Source organism: Gorilla gorilla, chromosome 1 (genome assembly GCF_029281585.2).
Source record: "Gorilla gorilla gorilla isolate KB3781 chromosome 1, NHGRI_mGorGor1-v2.1_pri, whole genome shotgun sequence".
NCBI classification, from domain to species: Eukaryota; Metazoa; Chordata; class Mammalia; order Primates; family Hominidae; genus Gorilla; species Gorilla gorilla.
Genome location: NC_073224.2, coordinates 100,633,383 through 100,658,447, shown reverse-complemented (window position 1 = coordinate 100,658,447; position 25,065 = coordinate 100,633,383). Strand labels below are relative to the sequence as shown.

Sequence of the window (25,065 nt, the reverse complement as noted above, 5' to 3'; positions counted from 1 at the left end):
CATAGGATAGTAATGATGGATTTCTGTGAAGTTTTCTTCTTTCTGATTCATTTCTGTTTCCTCTTAGTTTTTTGTTTGTTTGTTTGTTTTTTGTTTTTTTTTTGAGATGAAGTCTCGCTCTGTTGCCCAGGCTGGAGTGCAATGGCGCGATCTTAGTTCACTGCAACCTCCACCTCTCGGCTTTAGGCAGTTCTCCTGCCTCAGACTCCTGAGTAGCTGGGATTACAGGCGTGCGCCGCCACAGCACCCAGCTAATTTTTGTATTTTTAGTAGAGATGGGATTTCACCATGTTGGCCAGGCTGATCTTGAACTCCTGACCTCAGGTGATCCACCCGCCTCGGCCTCCCAAAGTGCTGGGATTACAGGCATGAGCCACTGCGCCCAGCTTACTTTTTTTTGTTTGAGACAGAGTCTTGTTCTGTTGCCCAGGCTGGGGTGCAGTGGCACGATCTCGGCTCACTGCAACCTCCACCTCCCTGGTTCAAGCGATTCTCCTGCCTCAGCCTCCCGAGTAGCTGGGATTATAGGCGCCCACCACCACGCCCAGCTATTTTTTTTCTATTTTTAGTAGAGATGGGGTTTCACCGTGTTGGCCAGACTGGTCTCGAACTCCTGACCTCAGGCAATCTGCCCGTCTCGGCCTCCCAAAGTGCTGGGATTACAGGCGTGAGCCACCATGCCTGGCCTCTCAGGTTTTTGTTGGTTCTTCTTCTTCTTTTTTTTTTTTTCCCTATTTGTTTATTTTGGTTTCTTTCTTTCATGTTGGTGGTTTTACTTACCTGTCTGGTAGTCCTTGAATGTCTACTCATATTTAACAGTGGGAGACCTTGAAGCTGTTTGGAGCTCTGTGTCCATAACTAAGGCTTGGCAATTTGGTCTCTGTTATGTCACCACTGAGGGTGGTCTGGCTGGGCTGTTTGGTGGGAATCTTCAATGTCAGTATCTTTACTGTATCTTAGGTCATTAAGTCTTTCCTCTTAGACCTCCAGTCAGTTTCCCAGAGCAGCCTCTTCTAGTCTTCTGTGCAGAGGCAGATGATCTGGCTCTTGGTGTCTGGGAGCCACAGTTCCCCTGTGGTTGGGTTTGGGAAAGAGTCTCATCATGTAGTGTACCTACCTTATTGAATCCCCCTCTTTCGGGATGGTGTCTCCATCAACTGGGCCTGCTATCCTCCATGCAGAAACCCTCTGTTTTACTCTCTCTGGTGGATAAACCTCCAGTCTTGGGCCAGGATGTGGAAGGGGCAGTCACCCAGCTCTGTGGAGTTTGGAGAGTACCTGCCTGTTTCTTAAACAGACTTTCAAATAATCCTCCTTATTTAGCATCCCCATTAACCTCACTTCCAGAGGTTGCTGAGATTAGTAATTCGTGAACTTTAGGAATCCTGCCTTCCAAATGTTTTGGGGCTTCCTCCAGGGCTGGCTTGAGAAGATTCTTCTCTCTCTCTCTCTCTCTTTTTCTCTGTTAAGTCTTTTCTATTTGTTCATTCGCTTTCCAGCTTCCAAAATGTGGATGCTTTTGCATTTCTCTCTTGTTCTCCCCATCCCTCCCTCATCTAGGTTTATGTCTTTTCTTTTCTTTTTTTTTTTTTTTTTTTTTTTTGAGACGGAGTCTTGCTCGCTCAGTTGCCCAGGCTGGAGAGCAGTGGTGCGATCTCGGCTCACTGCAAGCTCCGCCTCCCAGGTTCACGCCATTCTCCTGCCTCAGTCTCCGGAGTAGCTGGGACTACAGGCGCCCGCCACCATGCCCGGCTAATTTTTTTGTGTTTTTAGTAGAGATGGGGTTTCACCGTGTTAGCCAGGATGGTCTCGATCTCCTGACCTCGTGATCTGCCCCTCTCAGCCTCCCAAAGTGCTGGGATTACAGGTGTGAGCCACCACGCCTGGCTGGTTTATGTCTTTTTAAAAATTCCCTGGTCGGGCGTGGTGGCTCACACTGTAATCCCAGCACTTTGGAAGGCTGAGGCAGGTGGATCATGAGGTCAGGAGATCGCGACTATCCTGGCCATCATGGTGAAACCCCGTCTCTACTAAAAATACAAAAATTAGCTGGGTGTGGTTCTGTGTGCCTGTAATCCCAGCTAGTTGGGAGACTGAGGCACGAGAATTGCTTGAAACCGGGAAGTGGAGGTTGCAGTGAGCCGAGATCGTGCCACTGCACTCCAGCCTGGCGACACAGCGAGACTCCGTCTCAAAAAAAATTCCCTTTGGCCCAGGTGCGGTGGCTGATGCCTGTTATCCCAGCACTTTGGGAGGCCGAGGTGGGAGGATAACTTGAGGCCAGGAATTGGAGATCAGCTTGGGTAACATAGTGAGACCCCCATCTCTACAAATAATAAAAAATTAGCTGGGGCCAGGCGTGGTGGCTCATGCCAGTAATCCCAGAATTTTGGGAGGCAGTGGTGGGTGGATCACTTGAGGTCAGGAGTTGGAGACCACCCTGGCCAACATGGTGAAACCCCGTCTCTACTAAAAATACAAATATTAGCTGGGCGTGGTGGCGGGTGCCTGTAATCCCAGCTACTTGGGAGGCTGAGGCAGGAGAATCGCTTGATTCTCCAGGCGGAGGTTGCAGTGAGCCAAGATTGTGCCACTGCACTCCAGCCTGGGCAACAGAGCGATACTCTGTCTCAAAAAAAAAAAAAAAAAAAAAAAAAAAAAAGCCAGGCGCTTGTAATCCCACAGCACTTTGGGAGGCCGAGGTGGGCGGATCATGAGGTCAGATCGAGACCATCCTGGCTAACATGGTGAAACCCTATCTCTACTAAAAATAGAAAAAAATTAGCCAGGCGTGGTGGCGGGCGCCTGTAATCCCAGCTACTCGGGAGGCTGAGGCAGGTGAATGGGGTGAACCCGGGAGGCGGAGCTTGCAGTGAACCAAGATCAGGCCTCTGCACTCCAGCCTGGGAGACAGAGTGAGACTCCGTCTCAAAAAAAAAAAAAAAAAAAAAAAAAAATTAGCCAGGCACAGTGGCACACACCTGTGGTTCCAGCTTCTCAGGAGGCTAAGGTAGGAGGATGGCTTGAGCCCAGGAGGTCAAGGCTGCAGTGAACCAAGATCATGCCACTGCACTCCAGCCTGGATGACAGTGAGACCCTGTTTCAAAAAACAATTTTTTTAAAAAAAACCCCTTTGACGTGTAATCCCAGCACTTTGGGAGGCCAAGGTAAGAGGTTCACTTGAGGCCAGGAGTTTGAGACCAGCCTTGGCAATATAGTAAGACCCTGTCTCTATTTGTAAAAATAAAAAACAACAAACAAAAAAACCCTTTGGGAGGACATGAGAGTAGGTGCATGTGCTCATTCTGGCATCAAAATGAGATGTAGATGTTATTACCTATTTTGCAGATGAGGTTGAAGGTCAGAGAGGTGAAACAGCTTGTCTAAGGACACAGCTTATAGGTGACAGAGTTGGGGCTGGCCCTAAGACAGTGCTCTTGGAGAACAAGGATCCTGACTGAAGATCAGAACACAGGTGTCCCAGAGCCACAGCATCCTCATATTAGCAGGGCCTTTAGAGAACAGTTGGTCCAACCCCCTCATTTTATGGGTGAGAAAAAGGAGGCTCAGAATGGAGAAGGGATTCTCCCAGAGTCATGCAGCAAGTTCGTGCAAAACCGTGATGAGAAATGCTCCGTGCTACACCACCCCTTTCTGTGACATTCATTCAGTCATTGACTCAGCAAACATTTATTGAGCACCAACTGTGTGCCAGATCCTGTGCTATGCCGGGAAATACAGACATGAGTAAAACTTGGTCCTTTTTTAAATTTCTTTTTTGAGACACAGTTTCACTCTGTTGCCCAGGCTGGAGTACAGTGGCACAATCTTGGGTCACTGCAACCTCCGCCTCCCGTGTTCAAGCGATTCATCTGCCTCAGCTTCCTGAGTAGCTGGGATTACAGGTGCCTGCCACCATGCTTGGCTAATTTTTGTATTTTTTAATTAATTAATTAATTAATTAATTAATTTTGTTTTTGAGACCGAGTCTCACTCTGTCGCCCAAGCTGGAGTGCAGTGGCGCAATCTCGGCTCACTGCAACCTCTGCCTCCCGGGTTCAAGCGATTCTCCTGTCTCGCCCTCCCGAGTAGCTGGGACTACAGGTGCCTGCCACCACATCCAGCTGATTTTTTTTTATTTTTAGTAGAGACGGGGTTTCACCATGTTAGCCAGGATGGTCTCGATCTCCTGACCTCGTGATCCGCCAGCCTCGGCCTCCCAAAGTGTTGGGATTACAGGCGTGAGCCACTGTGCCCGGCTGTTTGTTTGTTTATTTATTTATTTATTTATTTATTTGAGACGGAGTCTCTCTGTCGCCCAGTTTGGAGTGCAGTGGCACAATCTTGGCTCACTGCAACCTCTGCCTTCTGGGTTCAAGTGATTCTCCTGCCTCAGCCTTCTAAGTAGCTGTGATTACAGGCATGCCACCACCCCCAGCTAATACTTGTATTTTTAGTGGAGACGGGGTTTCACCATGCTAGCCAGGCTGGTCTCGAACTCCTGACCTCAGGTGATCCACCCGCCTAGGCCTCCCAAAGTGCTGGGATTACAGGTGTGAGCCACTGCGCCCAGCCATAAAACTTGGTACTTGCCTATAAGGAGGCTTCGTCCTGCTTCCTGCTGGCTGCCAGGCCTCCTTGCTGGAGGTGCAAAGGAGGAGAACAGTAATAACAGTTAACATTTGCTGAGTGCTTGCTTCACGCCAAGCACTGTTTGAATTATTTTTCATGTATTAGTGCATTTCATTTTCCCAGCGAGCCTATGAGGCAGGTCTTGGTAACAGGCCCACTTCACAGCTGAGGAACCTCAGGCATGCAGAGGCTGGGATGCACAATCAGGCAGCTCCAGAGTCTGAGCTTTAACCACCACCCTGAAATGAGGACTGCCATGAGGGAGGGGGTGAAGGGAGAAGAGCAGGCGTCGGGGGGAGAGTGAGCTGAGGGGAAGGGGCAAACCAACCTGATCTGCCTCCCTCCTCCTTTAGTGCTCAGTGGGCCCCTCCTCTGATAAGGCCTTGACCTTCATGAAGGACCATTTCCTGATGGATGAGCAGGTGGTGGGGACGCCCCTGCTGGTGAAATCTGGCGTGGAGTATACACGGCTTGCAGTGGAGACAGCCCAGGGCCTTGATGGGCACAGCCATCTTGTCATGTACCTGGGAACCAGTGAGTAAAGGGTTCCGGGACATCCCCCAGAGGACTAGAGCAGAGGATGCCCCCAGGTTGAGGAGGGAAACCCTTGAGTTCATTCACTTATTCATTCAACAACTGTTTACTGAGCACCTGCTATGTGCCTGGCATTCTGCTAGGTTCTGGAAATACAGCAGAGGAGCAAAACAGTCCACTCCCTACCCTTTCTGAGCTTCCTATGGTGGGGGAGGCAGACAGGGAGGTCTTTGGTGGCTTTATCAAGAGCTGTGTGTCTTATGAGGGAAGCTGTGTTAGAGGAATGAAGGTGAGTGGGTGGAGGGGAGCTGGAAACCGCACATGTAGAGATCACTCCTTCAGGAAGCTCGGCTGTGAAGGGAGAGAGGAAGGAGGTGGTGGCTGGAGCATGGAGTGGGGCGCAGCTGGGGTTCTTGGTTTTGTTTTTTCCCCCTCCTTGCCCCCAGGGTTCTTGTTTTATAGACAGGAAGGACTAAGCATCTAGTAGACAGGGGGATGGCAAAGAGATGGGTAGAAGAAGGGATAAGTGGCAGGTAAAGTTGTGGTGGGAGCAGGCGGCCAGAGTCCAGGACACATGTCGAGCTGGGCAGCTGTGGGTGGCGGGGGGGACAGCACCTGAGCTGGGCTGGGAGTGAAGCTGTAGCAGCGGGGTGTGACTTGGTGGGTGTGCAGGCTCGGGGTAGGAAGCCAAGGGAGCTCTTATTTGAAGGCTTTTGTGTTCTCTATGTAGGTGGAGGACACAAGGTCATGAGCTGGGAGTGAGGGGGCAGGAAAGGTGGGAGGTTTGAGGAGAGAGAGGTAGATTCAAATAGCCATTGTGGGCTGGGCACGGTGGCTCACGCCTATAATCCCAGCACTTTGGGAGGCTGAGGCGGGTGGATCACCTGAGGTCAGGAGTTCGAGACCAGCCTGGCCAACATTGTGAAACCCGTTTCTACTAAAAATACAAACAAATTAGCAGTGTGTAGTGGCACGCACCTGTAATCCCAGCCACTCGGGAGGTTGAGTCAGGAGAATCACTTGAACCCAGGAGGCAGAGGTTGCAATGAGCCAAAATTGTGCCACTGCCCTCCAGCCTGGGTGACAAGAGTGAAAATCCGTCTAAAAAAAAAAATAGCCATTGTGGAAAGAGGGAGACGGAGTCAGCAGGGAATGCAGCAAGACTGCCCAGGCAGACTGCTCAGGCAGGATAACCTTGAGGGTCAGTGGAAGAAATTTGTCAAGTTCATTCATTCCTTCAGGCCATATTACTAGGCACTGTATCAGCTGTGCGTGTATTGGGTATACAGCAGAGAACAAAACAGTCAAAAATCTCAGTCTTTGTGGAGTGAGTGGAGACAGAAAATAGCATCCTGAATAAGTAAATTACATGGCACATCATGAGATTTGAGTCACGTAGAGGTGTGTGCGGGGGAATCAGGAATGCCAGGTAACGAGGTTGCACCTGTTAAAAGGGTGGCCAGGTAGACCTCACTGAGGTGCTTGATGGATGTGAGGGAGGCAGGTGATGTGATTTTCTACAGAAGCGCCCAGCCGCCCACTGTTTCATGCCTATGGAGAAATAGCTGGGTTTCTCCAGGGACAAAGTTTTGTCAGGGAGTTGCAAAGGAAGGACAGGGGTCCAAGGGATTTTAGTCATTTACAAGAGACTGCCATCTCCATGGCACAGAGGAAGGTGAATGGTCTGGCTGACCCGCGCGCCGTACATATCACCCTCAGAAGGAGCTTTCTTACAGGTGGGGAGGCCCCTGGAAGTTGGGAAGGGATCTGTGGATGAGATGAGATGACTTCCACTCTCTCTGTCTCCCCATAGCCACAGGGTCGCTCCACAAGGCTGTGGTAAGTGGGGACAGCAGTGCTCATCTGGTGGAAGAGATTCAGCTGTTCCCTGACCCTGAACCTGTTCGCAACCTGCAGCTGGCCCCCACCCAGGTGGGAAGGGACCTGACCATCAAATGGCCTTCCAGTGGGGCTGGCCTTGGGGGCCTGTTGGGCTGGCTCCCTGGGCCTGCACCAGTGTGCTGGGACTTTCCTAGATGTGGCTGGGGCTCCCTGACAATCTCCATCTCTCTTCCAGAGTGCAGTGTTTGTAGGCTTCTCAGGAGGTGTCTGGAGGGTGCCCCGAGCCAACTGTAGTGTCTATGAGAGCTGTGTGGACTGTGTCCTTGCCCGGGACCCCCACTGTGCCTGGGACCCTGAGTCCCGAACCTGTTGCCTCCTGTCTGCCCCCAACCTGTGAGTGCCAGTCCTGGATGGTGGCCTGGATGGCCAGCCAGGACCCTTCTCAGCCAGCTTCTGCTACTGTTCTTCCTCTCTCCAGGGGCTACTGACATATTCACTCCAAGAGTCCTCCCATCCTGCAGTGGGTTCCTCCAGGGATGGAGTTTCCAGGCAGTTTTGAAGCTGCTCTGGCCATTCCGCGTTCCTCTCTCTGTTCCTAGTCTCCCCTGGCCTACCTTCTTCCCTACTGCACTTCCTCCCTTCCTCCTTCCTCTTCCCACTTTCAGCTCTTTTGAAGGATAATTTTTACTTTCTCTGCTCTCTTAGGAACTCCTGGAAGCAGGACATGGAGCGGGGGAACCCAGAGTGGGCATGTGCCAGTGGCCCCATGAGCAGGAGCCTTCGGCCTCAGAGCCGCCCTCAAATCAGTGAGTGTAGGACCACTCACCAGGGGAGGTGCAAAGGCTCTGGAAGACTTTTGGGCAGGGGTGGGCATTCCTGCTCCAATTTCCTCCCCCAGCACCTGCCTGGCTTGAGATCTGAACACCCGAGTTGGGATGGATTTGGGTCCTGGCTATAGGGAAGAGGCATAGGAATTCTGAGCTGGAGGCCAAGCTGGGATTCAGGATTGAGGTTGCAGTCGATTTTGATGTCAGAGTTGGAGTTAGGTGGACTGGGGCTTAGTTTGGGGTCCAGACTGGAGATTAAGGAGGAGTGAAATTTGAGTTTGGGAGTTGAAATGGAAGTTGGAGATAAGAGTTAGGGTCCAGGCCAGGCTCAGTGGCTCACTCCTGTAATACCAGCACTTTGGGAGGCTGAGGCGGGACTCCCTTCTACCATTGATTGAGCTCATGAGTTTCAGACCTGCCTGGCCAACATGGTAAAACCCCATCTCTACAAAAATTAACCAGGCGTGGAAACACATGCCTGTAGTCCCAGCTATTCAGGAGGCTGGGGTGGAAGGATGCCTTGAGCCCAGGAGGCAGAGGTTGCAGTGAGCTGAGGTTGCAGTGAGCTGAGGTTGCGCCACTGCACTCCAGCCTGGGCAATAGAGCCAGACCCTGCCTCAAAAAAAAAAAAAAAAAAAAAAAAAAGAGGGCTGGGGTCCAAAGATAGGTTAGAGACTCTCTCCTGTCTCCATCCTTCACTTCTCCCTTAACCCTTTTGCTCCTTTCTTTCTCCTACAGTTAAAGAAGTCCTGGCTGTCCCCAACTCCATCCTGGAGCTCCCCTGCCCCCACCTGTCAGCCTTGGCCTCTTACTATTGGAGTCATGGCCCAGCAGCAGTCCCAGAAGCCTCTTCCACTGTCTACAATGGCTCCCTCTTGCTGATAGTGCAGGATGGAGTTGGGGGTCTCTACCAGTGCTGGGCAACTGAGAATGGCTTTTCATACCCTGTGATCTCCTACTGGGTGGACAGCCAGGACCAGACCCTGGCCCTGGATCCTGAACTGGCAGGCATCCCCCGGGAGCACGTGAAGGTCCCGTTGACCAGGGTCAGTGGTGGGGCCGCCCTGGCTGCCCAGCAGTCCTACTGGCCCCACTTTGTCACTGTCACTGTCCTCTTTGCCTTAGTGCTTTCAGGAGCCCTCATCATCCTCGTGGCCTCCCCATTGAGAGCACTCCGGGCTCGGGGCAAGGTTCAGGGCTGTGAGACCCTGCGCCCTGGGGAGAAGGCCCCGTTGAGCAGAGAGCAACACCTCCAGTCTCCCAAGGAATGCAGGACCTCTGCCAGTGATGTGGACGCTGACAACAACTGCCTAGGCACTGAGGTAGCTTAAACTCTAGGCACAGGCTGGGGCTGCAGGGCAGGCACCTGGCCATGCTGGCTGGGTGGCCCAAGCACAGCCCTGACTAGGATGACAGCAGCACAAAAGACCACGTTTCTCCCCTGAGAGGAGCTTCTGCTACTCTGCATCACTGATGACACTCAGCAGGGTGATGCACAGCAGTCTGCCTCCCCTATGGGACTCCTTTCTACCAAGCACATGAGCTCTCTAACAGGGTGGGGGCTACCCCCAGACATGCTCCTACACTGATATTGAAGAACCTGGAGAGGATCCTTCAGTTCTGGCCATTCCAGGGACCCTCCAGAAACACAGTGTTCCAAGAGACCCTAAAAAACCTGCCTGTCCCAGGACCCTATGATAATGAACACCAAACATCTAAACAACCATATGCTAACATGCCACTCCTGGAAACTCCACTTTGAAGCTGCCACTTTGGACACCAACCCTCCCTTCTCCCAGGGTCATGCAGGGATCTGCTCCCTCCTGCTTCCCTTACCAGTCGTGCACTGCTGACTCCCAGGAAGTCTTTCCTGAAGTCTGACCACCTTTCTTCTTGCTTCAGTTGGGGCAGACTGTGATCCCTTCTGCCCTGGCAGAATGGCAGGGGTAATCTGAGCCTTGTTCACTCCTTTACCCTAGCTGACCCCTTCATCTCTCCCCCTCCCTTTTCCTTTGTTTTGGGATTCAGAAAACTGCTTGTCAGAGACTGTTTATTTTTTATTAAAAATATAAGGCTTATGTATGATGGGTGCTGTGTTTGTTGGAGCAGAGTGCTCCGGCAGAGAATTGCTGGGATGTCAAGGGAGCAAGCAGTCCAAGCGCATCAGTTGGGAGGAGGACTAGGTTTGTGGAGGGATTGTTCTCTCCAACTCCAGACTACCTCCTCTGCCCTGCCAGCTCCCCACCCAGAACCAGCCCACAGCACTTTCCTCCACTCTGAGCATTGCTAGAGGGTGCCACAAACTTTTGCCTTTTGGGCCAACCACAGGTTGGTGTTGACCAGGCTCAGCTTGTATCCTGCTAGACAGGCGATACCTCATCCATCACTAACTCCCCTGCTGCGGCCCCCACAGTTGCTGTCCACACCTCTCCCACACTTCTCGTGACTCCAATTCAGCCCTGCTTCCCCACTGCAGCAGTTGGCTTCAACTGTTGGTAGACAAATTTATAGAAAGACTGTGCATCCACCCCCATCCTGGCCACATCTTTCTCAGTATCTGATAATGTTCTGTCCACACCTCCACACCACCTTCCTCCTCTACCCTCTGTCACAAAGGCACAGGTCCCTCTTCCACCAAGACTAACCAGCACATCCCTCCCCCCATCACTGCCAGGGATCTGTTCTCTAACCATCTGACCTCCAGCATCACCACTCACTTTACCCACTTCCTCATCTTTCATCTCTCCTCTCCCACCTACAGGTGTGTTCAGGCGTTCTCTAGATAAAAAAACAACAGAACACTAATCTCACCACAAACTCTATCCATTCACGTCACCCCCACTCAGTCTCTCTTTCCTGGTACCACCAAACATGGGATTGGGTCCATTCTGGCTGCCCCCACCTCCCTCCAGTGTCGCCTAAGCTCTCTCCAATCCCCTGAGGTCTAGCTTCTTTCCCCACCTTTCTGCTCAAATGGCTCTCTCCAAAACTACCCATAAACCCCTAATGCCAAATTTGACCTTGGTGTGTGTATGCCCCTCACATATTGACCACCCCATTCTCACAATTTTCTTCTATTGTGGGTTCTCAATTTTTTTTTTAAATTTAAATCTTGGTTAAAAAACAAACAAACCATACAACGTACCCCCTTAGCCATAAAAAAAAAAAAAAAGAAAGAAAGAAAGAAAAAAAAGGCCTGGCACGGTGGATCATGCCTGTAATTCCAGCATTTTGGGAGGCCGAGGCGGGTGGATCACCTGAGGTCAGGAGTTCAAGACCCACCTGGCCAACATAGCGAGACCCCATTTCTACTAAAAGTACAAAAAATTAGCCAGGTGTGGTGGCAGGCACCTGTAGTCCCAGTTACTCTGGAGGCTAAGGTAAGAGAATAACTTGAACCCAGGAGGCGGAGTCTGCTGTGAGCCGAGATTGCGCCACTGTGTGTGTGTGTGTGTGTGTGTGTGTGTGTGTGTGTATTTTTTGAAACAGAGTCTTGCTCTGCCGCCCAGGCTGGAGTGCAGTGGCACAATCTCAGCTCACTGCAGCCTCTGCCTCCCGGGTTCAAGCGATTATCCTGCCTCAGCCTCCTGAGTAGCTGGGACTACAGGCGCCTGCCACCACACCCAGCTAATTTTTGTATTTTTAGTAGAAACATGCTTTCGCCATGTTGGTCAGGTGGGTCTGGAACTCCTGGACTCAGCTGATCCGCCCGCCTCGGCCTCCCAAAGTGCTGGGATTACAGGTGTGAGCCACTGCGCCCAGCCTAACAAGTACATATTTATTTTTTAAAATTAGAGACGGAGTCTGACTGTCACCTAGTCTGGAGCGCAATGGCGTGATCCTAGCTCACTGCAGCCTCATACTCCTGGGCTTAAGGGATTCTCCCGCCTCAGCCTCCTGAGTAGTTAGGACTACAGGCACATGCCACCACACCTGGCTATTTTTTTTTTTTTTTAGAGATGGGGTCTCGCTATATTGTCCAGGCTGTCCCGAATTCCTGTCCTCAAGCAACACCCCTCCCTCAGCCTCCCTAAATGCTGGGATTACAGGCATGAGCCACCATGCCCACCCCCAACCCTTCTTAGCCATCTCTACCTATATATATGTATATAAGCCGGATATGGTAGGTAGCCCATGCCCATAGTCCCAGCTACTCAGGAGGCTGAGGTGGGAGGATTGTTTCAGCCCAGGAATTTGAGGCTGTAGTGAGCTATGATCATGCCACTGCAATCCAGCTGGGGCAACAGAGTAATCCTGTCTCTAAAAATAATAATAATAATATGAAAAATAAAATATATTAACTATTCATTAAGTGGAAATGGATCATCACAAATGTCGGCTGAGTAGTCTGAGGAGGAGGAGAAAGAGGAGGGGGTTGGTCCTGCTGTCTCAGGGCAGAGGCGGTAGAAAATCTCCTTAAGCCGGGCACAGTGGCTCACGCCTGTAATCCTAGCACTTTGGGAGGCCAAGGTGGGCAGATCACCTGAGGTCAGGAGTTCAAGACCAGCCTGGCCAACATGGTGAAACCCCGTCTCTACTAAAAATACAAAAATTAGCCAGGTGTGGTAGCACACACCTGTAATCCCAGATACTTAGGAGGCTGAGGCAGGAGAATTGCTTGAACCTGGGAGGCGGAGGTTGCAGTGAGCCAAGATCACGCCACTGCACTCCAGCCTGGGTGATAGAGCAAGACTCTGTCTCAAAAAAAAAAAAAAAAAAAAACTACTTAAAAATGGACTTACGTAATTAAAACTCATGTTGGTCAAGGTTCAACTGTATAAATAAGTAAGCTAGGTAGTGTGGGGAAAAGAAAGAGAGATCAGATTGTTACTGTGTCTGTGTAGAAAGAAGTAGGCATAGGAGACTCCATTTTGTTCTGTACTAAGAAAAATTCTTCTGCCTTGAGATGCTGTTAATCTATAACCTTACCCCCAACCCCGTGTTCTCTGAAACATGTGCTGTGTCAAACTCCGGGTTAAATGGATTAAGGGCGGTGCAAGATGTGCTTTGTTAAACAGATGCTTGAAGGCAGCATGCTCTTTAAGAGTCATCACCACTCCCTAATCTCAAGTTCCCAGGGACACAAAACACTGCGGAAGGCGGCAGGGCCCCCTGCCTAGGAAAGCCAGGTATTGTCCAAGGTTTCTCCCCATGTGATAGTCTGAAATATGGCCTCATGGGAAGGGAAAGACCTGACCGTCCCCCAGCCTGACACCCGTACAGGGTCTGTGCTGAGGAGGATTAGTATAAGAGGAAGGCATGCCTCTTGCAGTTGAGACAAGAGGAAGGCATCTGTCTCCTACCTTTCCCTGGGCAATGGAATGTCTCGGTATAAAACCCGATTGTACGTTCCATCTACTGAGATAGGGAAAAACCGCCTTAGGGCTGGAGGTGGGACATGCAGGCAGCAATACTGCTGTGTAAAGCATTGAGATGTTTATGTGTATGCATATCTAAAGCACAGCACTTAATTCTTTACCTTGTCTACGATGCAAAGACCTTTGTTCACGTGTTTATCTGCTGACCTTCTCTCCACTATTATCCTATGACCCTGACACATCCCCCTCTCCGAGAAACACCCAAGAATGATCAATAAATACTAAGGGAACTCAGAGGCTGGCGGGATTCTCCGTATGCTGAACCCTGGTCCCCTGGGCCCCCTTATTTCTTTCTCTATACTTTGTCTCTATGTCTTTTTCTTTTCCAAGTCTCTCGTTCCACCTAACGAGAAACACCCACAGGTGTGGAGGGGCAACTCACCCCTTCAAGGTAGGGTACATTAGATGATGATGTACTACAGGGAAAAAATGGATCTGGGGAAAGCGGTTTGGGAGTAGGAAGGGTGTCTACAATTGTTTTTTTTTTTTCTGAGACAGGGTCTCACTCTGTTGCCCAGGCTGCAGTGCAGTGGCTCAATTGTAGCTCACTGCACCCTCAACCTCTTGAGCCCAAGTGAGCTTCCTGCTTAGCCTCCCAAGTGGGTGGGACTATAGGCATGTGCTATAATGCCTGGCTAATTTTTAATTTTTATTTATTTATTTATTTACTTTTGAGACGGAGTTTCACTCTTGTTGCCCAGGCTGGAGTGCAATGGCGCGATCTCTGCTCACTGCAACCTCTGCCTCCCAGGTTCAAGTGTTTCTCCTGCCTCAGCCTCCCAAGTAGCTGGGATTACAGGTATGCGCCAACACGCCTGGCTAATTTTTGTATTTTTTTTAGTAGAGAAGGGGTTTCTTCATGTTGGTGAGGCTGTTCTTGAACTCCCGACCTCAAGTGATCCGCCCGCCTCAGCCTCCCAAAGTGCTGGGATTACAGGCATGAGCCACCATGCCCAGACAATTTTTTATTTTTTGTAGAGACAGGATCTTACTATGTTTCCCAGGCTGTTCTTGAACTCCTGGACTTTAGCAATCCTCACTCCTTGGCCTCCCAAAGTGCTGGGATTACAGGCATGAGCCACATTGCCTGCCTTTTTTTTTTCTTTTTTGAGATGGAGTCCCACTCTGTCGCCTAAGCTAGAGTGCTGCAGTGGCATGATCTTGGCTCCCTGCAACCTCTGCCTCCCAGGTTCAAGTGATTCTCCTGGCTCAGCCTCCTGAATAGCTGGGATTACAGGCACCTGCCACCATGGCTGGCTAATTTTTGTATTTTTAATAGAGACAGAGTTTCGCCATGTTGGCCAGGCTGGTCTCGAACTCCTCAGGTGATCTGCCTACATCGGCCTGCCAAAGTGCTGGGATTACAGGTGTGAGCCAAGGCCCCCGGCCGTTTTTTTTTTTTTTTTTTTTTTTTTAGAGATGGGGTTCTTACTATGTTTCTCAGGCTGGTCTTGAAGCAATCCTCTCACTTTAGCCTCCCAAAGTAGATATTTTTTTTTCCTTTCTTTTTTTTCTTGAGATGGAGTCTTGCTCTGTCACCCAGGCTGGAGTGCAGTGGTGTGATCTTGGCTCACTGCAACCTCTGCCTCCTGGGTTCAATCAATTTTCCTACCTCAGCCTCCTGAGTAGCTGGGATTACAGGCGCACGCCATCACACCTGGCTAATTTGTGTGTGTGTGTGTGTGTGTGTGTGTGTGTGTGTGTGTGTGTGTGTGATGGGGTTTCACCATGTTGGGCAGGCTGATCTCGAACTCTTAACCTTGTGATCCGCCCGCCTCGGCCTCCCAAAGTGCTGGGATTACAGGTGTAAGCTACCACGCTTGACCAGTAGACATATTTTTAAGATAAAGCTAATGGTATTTGATGATACATTGCACATGGGGTGTGAGCAAAAGAGACCAGTCAAAGGGTGACTTCCATATTTTTGGCACGGTCAAGTGGAAGATGGTGTTGCTAATAAACTGAGATGAAGACAGCAGATAGCTGAGATTTGGGAGAACAGGATTCCATTGATGCTAAGTATCAGTCCGGGTTATTCGAAGAAACAGAACAAGTGATTTTTTTGTCTTTTTTTTTTTTTTTGAGACAGAGCCTCACTCTGTTGCTCAGGCTGGAGTGCAATGGCACAATCTCAGCTCACTGCAACCTCTGCCTCCCGGGTTTAGGCAATTCTCTGTGTCACCCTCCTGAGTAGCTGGGATTACAGGCATGTGCCACCACGCTGGGCTAATTTTTTTATTCTTAGTAGAGATGGGGTTTCACCATCTTGGCCAGGCTGGTTCTGAACTCCTGACCTCATGATCCACCCACCTTGGCCTCCCAAAGTGCTGGGATTACAGGCGGGAGCCACCGCGCCTGGCCACAAGTAGATTTTATATATACATGTTGTCAAGTCTGTCCCACAGACTCTGGCTGAGCAATGAATGAAATGAGTACTCAGACACGGGTATCCAGTGAATTCACAGCCCCCCTAAGCTGGTAACGCATTTATTCAGTACAGATTTTTTTTTTTTTTTTTTTTTTGAGATGGAGTATTGCTCTGTCGCTCAGGCTGGAGTGCAGTGGCGCGATATCAGCTCACTGCAAGCTCCGCCTCCTGGGTTCACTCCATTCTCCTGCCTCAGCCTCCCAAGTAGCTGAGACTACAGGCACCCGCCACCGCGCCTGGCTAATTTTTTTTAAAAAATATTTTTAGGAGAGACGGGTTTCACCACTTTAGCCAGGATGGTCTCGATCTCCTGACCTTGTGATCCGCCCACCTCGGCCTCCCAAAGTGCTGGGATTACAGGCGTGAGCCACTGTGCCCGGTCTATTTAGTACAGATTTAATGACAAGGGCTTGGAGCAAACACAATTTGTGGGTAATAAACATTGTCGACCCCCCAAGTAGAGAGCAGTCCTGCGCGCAAATGATCAAAGGTTGGCTTCTGCAGACAGGAGTAAACAAATTTATCTAGATAAGTTCCTTTACATTCCCTTGTTATCTACCCTTTGCTTTCAGGCTCTGGATAAGAGAATTTGGCTGCCTTCAGCCAAATTTTATTTCGAAGCTTTTGCAAAACCTCCCGGCCTTCCAAGAAGGTTTGTGTCTTTCCCTATAATTTCTCCCACCACCCTGACCAGTTTCCTACATCTCCCCCTTTTCTGTTTTTTGCATCAGGTTTTGTTGATTGAAGAGTACAGATGTGTGCAGCAACAGGTTTGTCAGGCGTAGCGGTCACTGCTTGTATTTTGGCTTTGCATCCTAGAATTAGTAAATAACGTAAGACAAACCTGAGTATAATCAGTAACATTCCTTTCCAATCAAGGAGTGACATGTAGTGTTACTTGGCACCTCAGTCTAATGTGTGCCATTACTGAGGAACCCCACTTGGGGTAAGTCAATCCCTTCTAGCCTAGCAGTCGCTTTATTAGAAGCTGGGAAGGGGGTGTTTGTTTAAGTAACAGGGTGGAAGAAAGGCAGAATTAGAAGATGGGCCTAATAGAATGTAGCAGGTACAGGTAGTAGGCAAAGTGAGAGAATAAAAAAGGAACACATTATTTGGAGTGAACATGTTTGTGTTTGGAACAGGATTCGCTTAGCCTCCTGAGTTGTCTTCTTTAGCATTCAGTCCGGGGCCTGTGTTGTCTGAGGAAGCCACATTGTCCAGGGCTATGAGTCCTGCAGGATTATTTTCTTTATTACTGGGTTAGGTTCTACCCACACTCTGGTAAGGTTTGATGCATTGTGCTGGAATCCAAAGAGGACCTGAGGGGGTGTGAACACAAGCATATCCTCTTTCTCACGTTAGCAAATCATTTGGACCACACCATACATTACTATTTACATCTTTCCATAAAACTGTGGGTTTTATGTCTTGAGAGGTTTTAGCAAAGTGCTTTTCTATAGCTGATTGAAATTTATCATTTAAATTTAAGAAATTAAGGGTAAATAAGGCTTGTGCTAGTAGTGTTGCAGGGTCCTTACTCATAATTCCCCTTTTTTGTTTTCTGAGCATATTTTTAAGAGAGGAATGGACATGTTCTACTATGGCCTATCCTTGGGGGTTATACGGGATGCCTGTGGAATGCTGGATATTCCATGTATAACAAAATTGTTGAAATTGTGAACTAGCATAAGCCAGACCATTATCAGTTTTAATTTTTGTGGGTCACTCCATAAATGCAAAGGTTAAAAGAAGATGTTTAATGACATACCAGGTGGACTCTCCAGGAAGAGCATGAGTACTAATTAAGTGAGAATTGGTATCAATGGATACATGTACATATCTTAGTTTTCCAAATTCAGGGACTTGAGTAACATCTCTTTGCTATAACTGATTAGGTTCTAGTCCCTAGGGTTAATACCTGTTAAAGGAGGGGACGTGCCGGTGAGCTGGCAGTCTGGGCACTGCAGGATAATTTGTTTATCTAGTCTTTGGGTAAGTTGAAATTGTTAAGTTCCTCCAATTTTGGTGGAAAAATTGATGTGATTGTGTGGTTTGGTCAAGCAGTGACGTCATAACTTGCAGGTCTGCTTGATTATTGCCATAAGCCAGTGGGCCAGGCAGTGAGCTGTGGGCTTGAATAGTGTGTGATAAAAATAGGGTGTGTACGTTGATCCAGCAATTGCTGAAGTTGAAGAAAACGTGCACACGGTGGGCTCGACAGTAGACTTAATGAGGCCTGTTTCAAGGTTCTGCAATAAACAGAGTAAGCAAAGTCACCAACAATATTGATAGGCTGAGTGGAAAATGTCTCCAGGCCAATATTAAGGCTTCAACCCCAGCTCTCTGAGTGCTAGTAAATCCAGAACAAGTGAGGGAATTATGTGGTCTCCACCAAATAGCCACTTTTCCATTTTTACCAGAGCCATCAGTAAAAAGCATTAAAGTGTTAGGTATGTGTCTACTTTTGTAGGCACAATTACAGGAGTACAAGATAAGAACTGAATGAGTTTGTCAGCAGTAAAGGCATGCTCTATATGGCCTACATAATTAGAAAGTGTTATCTGAAGATTTAGAGATGGGGCAATGCTGCTTCAAATTGCTTTTTACTCAAAGGAATTCTTATGACATCAGGGTCATAACCTAGCAACTGATTGCATCATCTGCGGCCTGTGTAGACGACTTCAATAACTAGCTGGATATAGGGAGATAGCGTTTTAGTCCCGGTATGTGAGCAAAAAACCCATTCTAGAAAGCATAGCCCGGGGGCCATCTGTCCTATTAATTCTGTTGGGGAATGTTTAGTAGGAAAAACAAACAATAGAACTGAATATCATGGGTCTATGTGATCTAGCTGCCTCTGAGAGATAGCTTGCTCTATTTCCTCAATTTCCCTTTTTGCTGCAGGAGTTAAATACCTGGGAGAGTCTAGGGCTGTATTGCCCTTTAGGATAGAAAACAGGTTTTGTAACTTATCAGTAGTTATGCCCAAGATGGGGTGAAGCAAATTAATACCACCCAGTATTTTTTGATAATCATTTAAGGTGTGTAAGTTGCTAGTATTTAATTTAAACTTTTGAGGTCTTACTGACCAAGAAGTTAGTATATATCCAAGATACTTCCAAGGAGAGGACAACTGTACTTTTTCAGGTGCTATGATTAAACCTCTTAACTGTGTATTCTTTATGACAGAGGCATAGAAACTTAAAAGCATTGGCTCCATTGGGGCTGCTAGTAAAATATCATCCATAAAACGAATAATCTTGCAATTAGGAAATTCTTTTCTATTGGGGAGCAAAGCCTGATTTATATGATACAGACATATCCAGACATAGGTATCCAGTGAAACAGTGGGCTAGGACTGTTCAGCATTCCTTGAGGAGGAACTTTCCAATGAGATTTGTGAGCTGGCCTTTCATTATTGATAGCTGGTATTGTAAACACAAATTTTTCTCTGTCCTGTTCTGCAAGGGGAATAGTATAAAAGCAGTCTTTTAAGTCAATAACAACTATAGGCCAATCTTGAGGAATTACCATGGGGGAGGTCCTGTTGAAGGGGCCCCATAGGTTGCAAATTAGCATTGATAGCCCGTAAGTCATGCAAAAGTCTCCGTTTGCCAGACCTTTTGGGAATGACAAAAATGGGTGAATTCCAAGGGCTGTTTGATGGTTCTATATGGCCGGCTTTTAATTGTTCCTCAACTAATTAATGGACTCCTTATAATTTCTCTCCCTTTAAAGTCTACTGTTCTACCCAAATACGATTTTGAGAGAGCCATGTTAGGGGTAGGGGAGGATAACAGTGGCCATTACTATAAAAGGGTTGGTTGTTTACATTATTCATCAAATTCTGCCCTCCAGAGGGGGTATTGACTGGTGTTTAAAGTTGTTTTTGCTAGCATTGACCAGTCCCATGGAGTCATACGGAAGTTGTCTGCTATGGCCTCAATTAATCCTTTTGTAAATGGGCTAGCGGCTCCATTTTCTCTAATGCTTTTTCTTATCTCTTTACAAGCATCAAAAGAAATGGGTTCATGTACCTGATTGCCTTGTTGATCTTGCATTACCAGGCAGGCTAAGAGCTCCCCTTCTAATGCCGCTTGCCTAAGATAGGGTCCCATAACTGTAGCATATCCCTTGTCTTTTTAACAATTTATAGGAGGCTGGGCGGAGTGGCTCACATCTGTAATCCTAGCACTTTGGGAGGCCGTGGTGGACGGATCACCTGAGGTCAGGAGTTTGAGACCAGCCTGACCAACATGGAGAAACCCCATCTCTACTAAAAACACAAAATTAGCCAGGCGTGGAGGCGCATGCCTGTAATCCGTTACTCAGGAGGCTGAGGCAGAAGAATCGCTTGAACCCGGGAGGCGGAGGTTGCGGTGAGCCGAGATCACACCATTGCACTCCAGCCTGGGCGACAAGAGCGAAAACTCCATCTCAAAAAAAAAAAAAACAATTTATTGGAGGAGGGGGCTCAGGTATTTTTGCCCAGTGATAGCGGGGCTGAGGTAGAGGGAGGCGGATAGGAAGGTGACGGTTTCTCCTCCCTTCCCTTTTGAGGCTCTTCTGTGTAGAGCAGGGCCAAAGCAGCCCTGACTAAGGCCCATAACATTAGAGATGTTACTGGGACCTGTGGCCCTTGTGCATAATGTTGTTTAAGATTTCTCCCCACTTGTTCCCAGAGCTCTATGTCTAGCATGCCTTCTTCTGGGAAAAATGGGTTAGGGGAAACAACAGTTTGCATTAGGTCCCTTAATTGAGCCTGTGAAACCGAGGTTCTGCTAGCTTTAAGCAGCTGTTTCAATACTTTTATATACTGTTGCTGTTGAGCTGATAACTGTTGTCCATGATGAAACCCTAGCATGAACAATTCCCTTGAATTTGGAAATCCCGAGCGGGCACCAATGACTTACTGACTTACTGACCGCACAGTCTCTTCACCTTCATTTTCAAGGGTTCCATTGCAATCCATTGCAGCACTCCTCACATGGGGCACCACCTGCCAAGTCTGTCCCGCAGACTCTAGCCCAGCAATGAATGAAAGGAGTACTCAGACATAGGTATCCAGTGAAAGAGCGGGATAGGGAACTACCAGCACTAGGGGCCGAAGAGAGTTCGCAGCCCCGCTAAGCTGGTGACACTCACATTTATTTAGTACAGATTTAATGACAAAGGCTTGCAGCAAACACAATTTGTGGGTAATAAACATTGTCACCCCCCCAAGTAGAGACCAGTCCTGTGTGTGAATGATCAAAGGTTTGTTTCTGGAGACAGGAGTAAACAAATTTATCTAGGTAAGTTCCTTTACATTCCCTTGTTATCTACCCTTTGCTCTCAGGCTCCGAATAAGAGAATTTGGCTGCCTTCAGCCAAATTTTCTTTCGAAGCTTTGCAAGACCTCCCAGACTTCCAAGAACGTTTGTGTCTTTCCCTGTAATTTCTCCCATCACCCTGACCTCTCTCCTACAATATGTAAAATTTATAATATATAAAAATATATTATAAATAATATGTAAAATATGTATATATAGAAAATATGTTCTATATACAGAGCATTTATATACATATACACAGTTTTTCTTTTTCTTTTTTTTTGAGACAGAGTCTCATTTTATCACTCAAGCTGGAGTACAGTGGCATGATCTCAGCTCACTGCAACCTCTGCCTCCCATGTTCAAGCAATTCTCATGTCTCAGCCTCTCAAGTAGCTGAGATTACAGGTGCACGCCACCACGCCCAGCTAATTTTTGTATTTTTAGTAGAGACGGGGTTTCGCCATGATGGCCAGGTTGGTCTTGAACTCCCGACCTCAAGTGATCTGTCCATCTTGGCCTCCCAAAGTGCTGGGATTACAGGCATGAGCCACTGCGCCTGGCCTGCATATTTCTTTTTTCTTTTTTCAAGGAACTGGCTATTTGATTGTAGGAGCTGGCGAGTCTGAAATCTGTAGGGCAGGCCTGCAGGCTGGGAACTCTGGGGACAGCAGGTGATATTACAGTCTTAATGCAGAATTTCTTCCTCGGGGAAACCTCGGTTTTGCTCTTCAGGCTTTTCAAATGATTAGATGAGACCCACCCACATTATTGAGGCAATCTCCTTTACTTATAGTCAGCGGACTAGATGTTAACCGTGCCAGCAAAATAACCTTTATAGCAACATCTAGATCAGTGGGGTTTTTGTTTGTTTTTTGAGACAGAGTCTCCTTCTATTGCCCAGACTAGAGTACAGTGGCGCAATCTGGGCTCACTGCAACCTCTACTCTCGGGTTCAAGTGATTCTCATGCCTCAGCCTCTCAAGTAGCTGGGACTACAGGCACGTGCCACCACGCCCGGCTAATTTTTGTATTTTTTTCTTTTTAGTAGAGACAGGGTTTCCCCATGTTGGCCAGGCTGGTCTCGAACTCCTGATCTCAAGTGATCCACCCGCCTCTGCCTCCCAAATTGCTGAGATTACAGGTGTGAGCCACCATGCCTGGCCTATATTAGTGTTTGATTGAATAAAAAGGTAGTATAACCTAGCCAAGTTGATAGAAAACTAACCATCACACTAAGATTGAAATGTCCATTAGATATTTTAAGGCAGTTATAAATAAGTCTGGAGTTTAGGAGGAGGGACCCATCCTAGAAATATCAATTTTTAAAAATAGTAGGCCCAGCACGGTGGCTCATGCCTGTAATCCCAGCACTTTGGGAGGCCAAGGCAGGTGGATCACCTGAGGTCAGGAGTTTGAGACCAGCCTGGCCAACATGGTGAAACCCCATCTCTACTAAAAATACAAACAATTAGCCGGGCACGGTGGCTGGTGTCTATAATCCCAGCTACTTGGGAGGCTGAGGCAGGAGAATCACTTGAACCCGCGAGGCAGAGATTGCAGTGAGCCAAGATCATGCCACTGCACTCCGGTCTGGGAGACAGAGTGAGACTCTGTCTCCAAAAAAATAAATAAATAAAAATAAAAATAGTAAAATACACAAAACATAAAGTTTACTATTAATAACATTAATACATACACAATATTGTGCAACCATCACCACTACCTAGTTCTAGAACATTTTCATTGCCCAAAAGGAAACCCTGAACCCATTAGTTACTTTCCATCCTCTCCCTCAATCTCCAGACTCCTGGCAATCACTTATCCACTAATCTGCTTTTTGTCCCTATTGATTTGTCTATTCCGGTTATTTCAAATAAATAGGATTACCTAATATGTGGCCTTTGTATCTGGTTTATATCACTTAGCTTAATGGTTTCAAGGTTCATCTATGTTGTAGCATACATTCATTCCTTTTTATTGCTTAATACTATTCCACTGTGTAAATATACCACATTTTGTTTACCTGTTCATGGGTTGATGGACATTTGGGTTGTTTCTACTTTTGGCAATTGTGAATAGTGCTGCTAAAAATAAACATTTGTGTATGAGTTTTTGTTTGAATGTCTGTTTACAGTTGTACTGGGTATATACCCAGGAGTAAAATTGCTGAATCATATGCTAATTTTATGTTTAGCTTATTGAGGAACTGCCACTGTTTTCCACAGCAACTGTAGCATGTTACATTCCCACCAGCAAGATCCGAGGGTTCCAATTTCTCCACATCCTTACCAACGCTCATTTTCTGCTTTTTGTTTGTTTTAATTTTAGCCACCCTAGTGGGTGTGAAGTGGCATTTTATCCACTTGGTTTTGATTTGCATTTCCTTAATGACTAATGATGTTGAGCATCTTTTCATGTGCTTCTTGGCCATTTGTATATCTTCTTTGGGGAAAGGTCTATTCAAGTCTTTTGCCCATTTTTCTTTCCTTTTATTTCTTTTATTTCACCTGTGACTATAGACAGGATCCAAAGAGGAGTTTTCCAGTCTCTTTCCTGGGTTTAATGGAGACTTACCTTACCCTTCTGTGTTATTTTTTAATTTGGTTGTGTGGGCGGCAAGCCAGCCAGGTGCCGACGCAAGAGACCGAGGACATGAGCTGTTCCAGTATAATAAAATATAAAATAAGAATAGTTATACCAGATATAGATCTTAGATATGATTATATATATCATTAATCAGTAGTTTGTAGCAATTACTCTTTATTCCAATATTATAATAATCCTCGCTCTATAATCATAACCTAGGAAAAACCAGGCCATACAGAGATAGGAGCTGAGGAGACATAGTGAGAAGTGACCAGAAAACAAGAGTGTGAGCCTTCCGTTATGCCCAGACAGGGCCACCAAAGGGCTCCTTGGTCTAGCGGTAACGCCAGCGTCTGGGAAGACGCCCCTTGCCAAGCGGACCGTGGTCTAGCGGTAGCGGACCGGGAAAGGGAGTCTCCCTTTCCCCGGGGGAGTTTAGAGAAGAATCTACTCCTCCACCTCTGGTGGAAGGCCTGACATAAGTCAGGCCCGCCCGCGGTTATCCGGAGGGCTAACCGTCTCCCTGTGATGCTGTGCTTCAGTGGTCACGCTCCTAGTCTGCCTTGATGTTCCATCTTGTACACCTGGCTCTGCCTTTTAGTTAGCAGTAGCAAATTAGCGAAAGTACTAAAAATCTCTGATAAGCAGAAATAATAGTGTAAGCTGTTTCTCTCTTTCTCCTCTCTCTCTCTCTCTGCCTCGGCTGCCAGGCAGGAAAGGGCCCCCTGTCCAGTGGACACGTGACCCATGTGGCCTTACCTATCATTGGAGATGGCTCACACTCCTTATCCTGCCCCTTTGTCTTGTATCCAATAAATATCAGCGCAGCCTGGCATTCGGGGCCACTACCGGTCTCCGCGTCTTGGTGGTAGTGGTCCCCGGGGCCCAGCGGTCTTTTCTTTTATCTCTTTGTCTTGTGTCTTTATTTCTACACTCTCTCGTCTCCGCACACGAGGAGAAAACCCACTAACCCTGTCATTTTTCTCCACCTTAATGTCATTTTTCTCCATCTTCAGGTTGTCCCCCATTCCTGCAGTTTTTTGAGTTCCCAAACTTCAAAATTGGCTATGTATCCTCAGTGATTCCTGCTGCATGTTGTCCTCTACTATTTTGGCTCTATAAATAGTGAGAAATGTGGCAAGCGCAGTGGCTTACGCCTGTCATCCCACCGCTTTGGGAGACTGAGTCCGCAGCATCGCTTGAGCCCAGGAGTTCAGGTTACAATGAGCTATGATCTTGCCACTGCACTACAGCCTGGGCGATAGAGTAATATTTTGACTCTAAAAAACAAAAAAGAGGAAAGAAGAAAAAGTTATACAAAAATCACACATTAGATTTGTTCTGTTTTTTTTCTTTTTGAGACAGAGTCTCGCTCTGTCGCCGTCCAGTGGCACGATCTCGGCTCACTACAACCTCCGGGTTCAAGCGATTCTCGTGCCTCAGCCACCCGGCTAGCTGGGATTACAGGCGCGTGCCATTACTCCCGGCTAATTTATTTCGTATTTTTAGTGGAGACGGGGTTT

The 25,065-nt window shown here is 47.8% G+C and overlaps 1 protein-coding gene and 1 pseudogene across 9 annotated transcripts in view; one reads left to right on the top strand and one right to left on the bottom strand.

The window, feature by feature from the left end:
* Positions 1 to 9,917, top strand: part of SEMA4A (semaphorin 4A) — a 30,437-nt gene extending 20,520 nt beyond the window's left edge. For 8 of the 9 annotated variants that reach the window (XM_055361872.2, XM_055361881.2, XM_063694106.1 and 5 more), the window contains 5 exons: positions 4,986 to 5,166; positions 6,980 to 7,098; positions 7,244 to 7,401; positions 7,714 to 7,814; positions 8,574 to 9,917. In XM_055361872.2, the coding sequence (XP_055217847.2) occupies positions 4,986 to 5,166; positions 6,980 to 7,098; positions 7,244 to 7,401; positions 7,714 to 7,814; positions 8,574 to 9,166 (1,152 nt within the window). In that variant the 3' untranslated portion in view covers positions 9,167 to 9,917. The remainder of the gene's footprint in view (positions 1 to 4,985; positions 5,167 to 6,979; positions 7,099 to 7,243; positions 7,402 to 7,713; positions 7,815 to 8,573) is intronic. The other variant, XM_063694115.1, reaches the window with a different exon arrangement.
* Positions 9,918 to 23,461: 13,544 nt separating this feature from the next.
* LOC115932377 (uncharacterized) lies at positions 23,462 to 23,575 on the bottom strand (annotated as a pseudogene).
* Between the last annotated feature and the right edge of the window lie 1,490 nt (positions 23,576 to 25,065).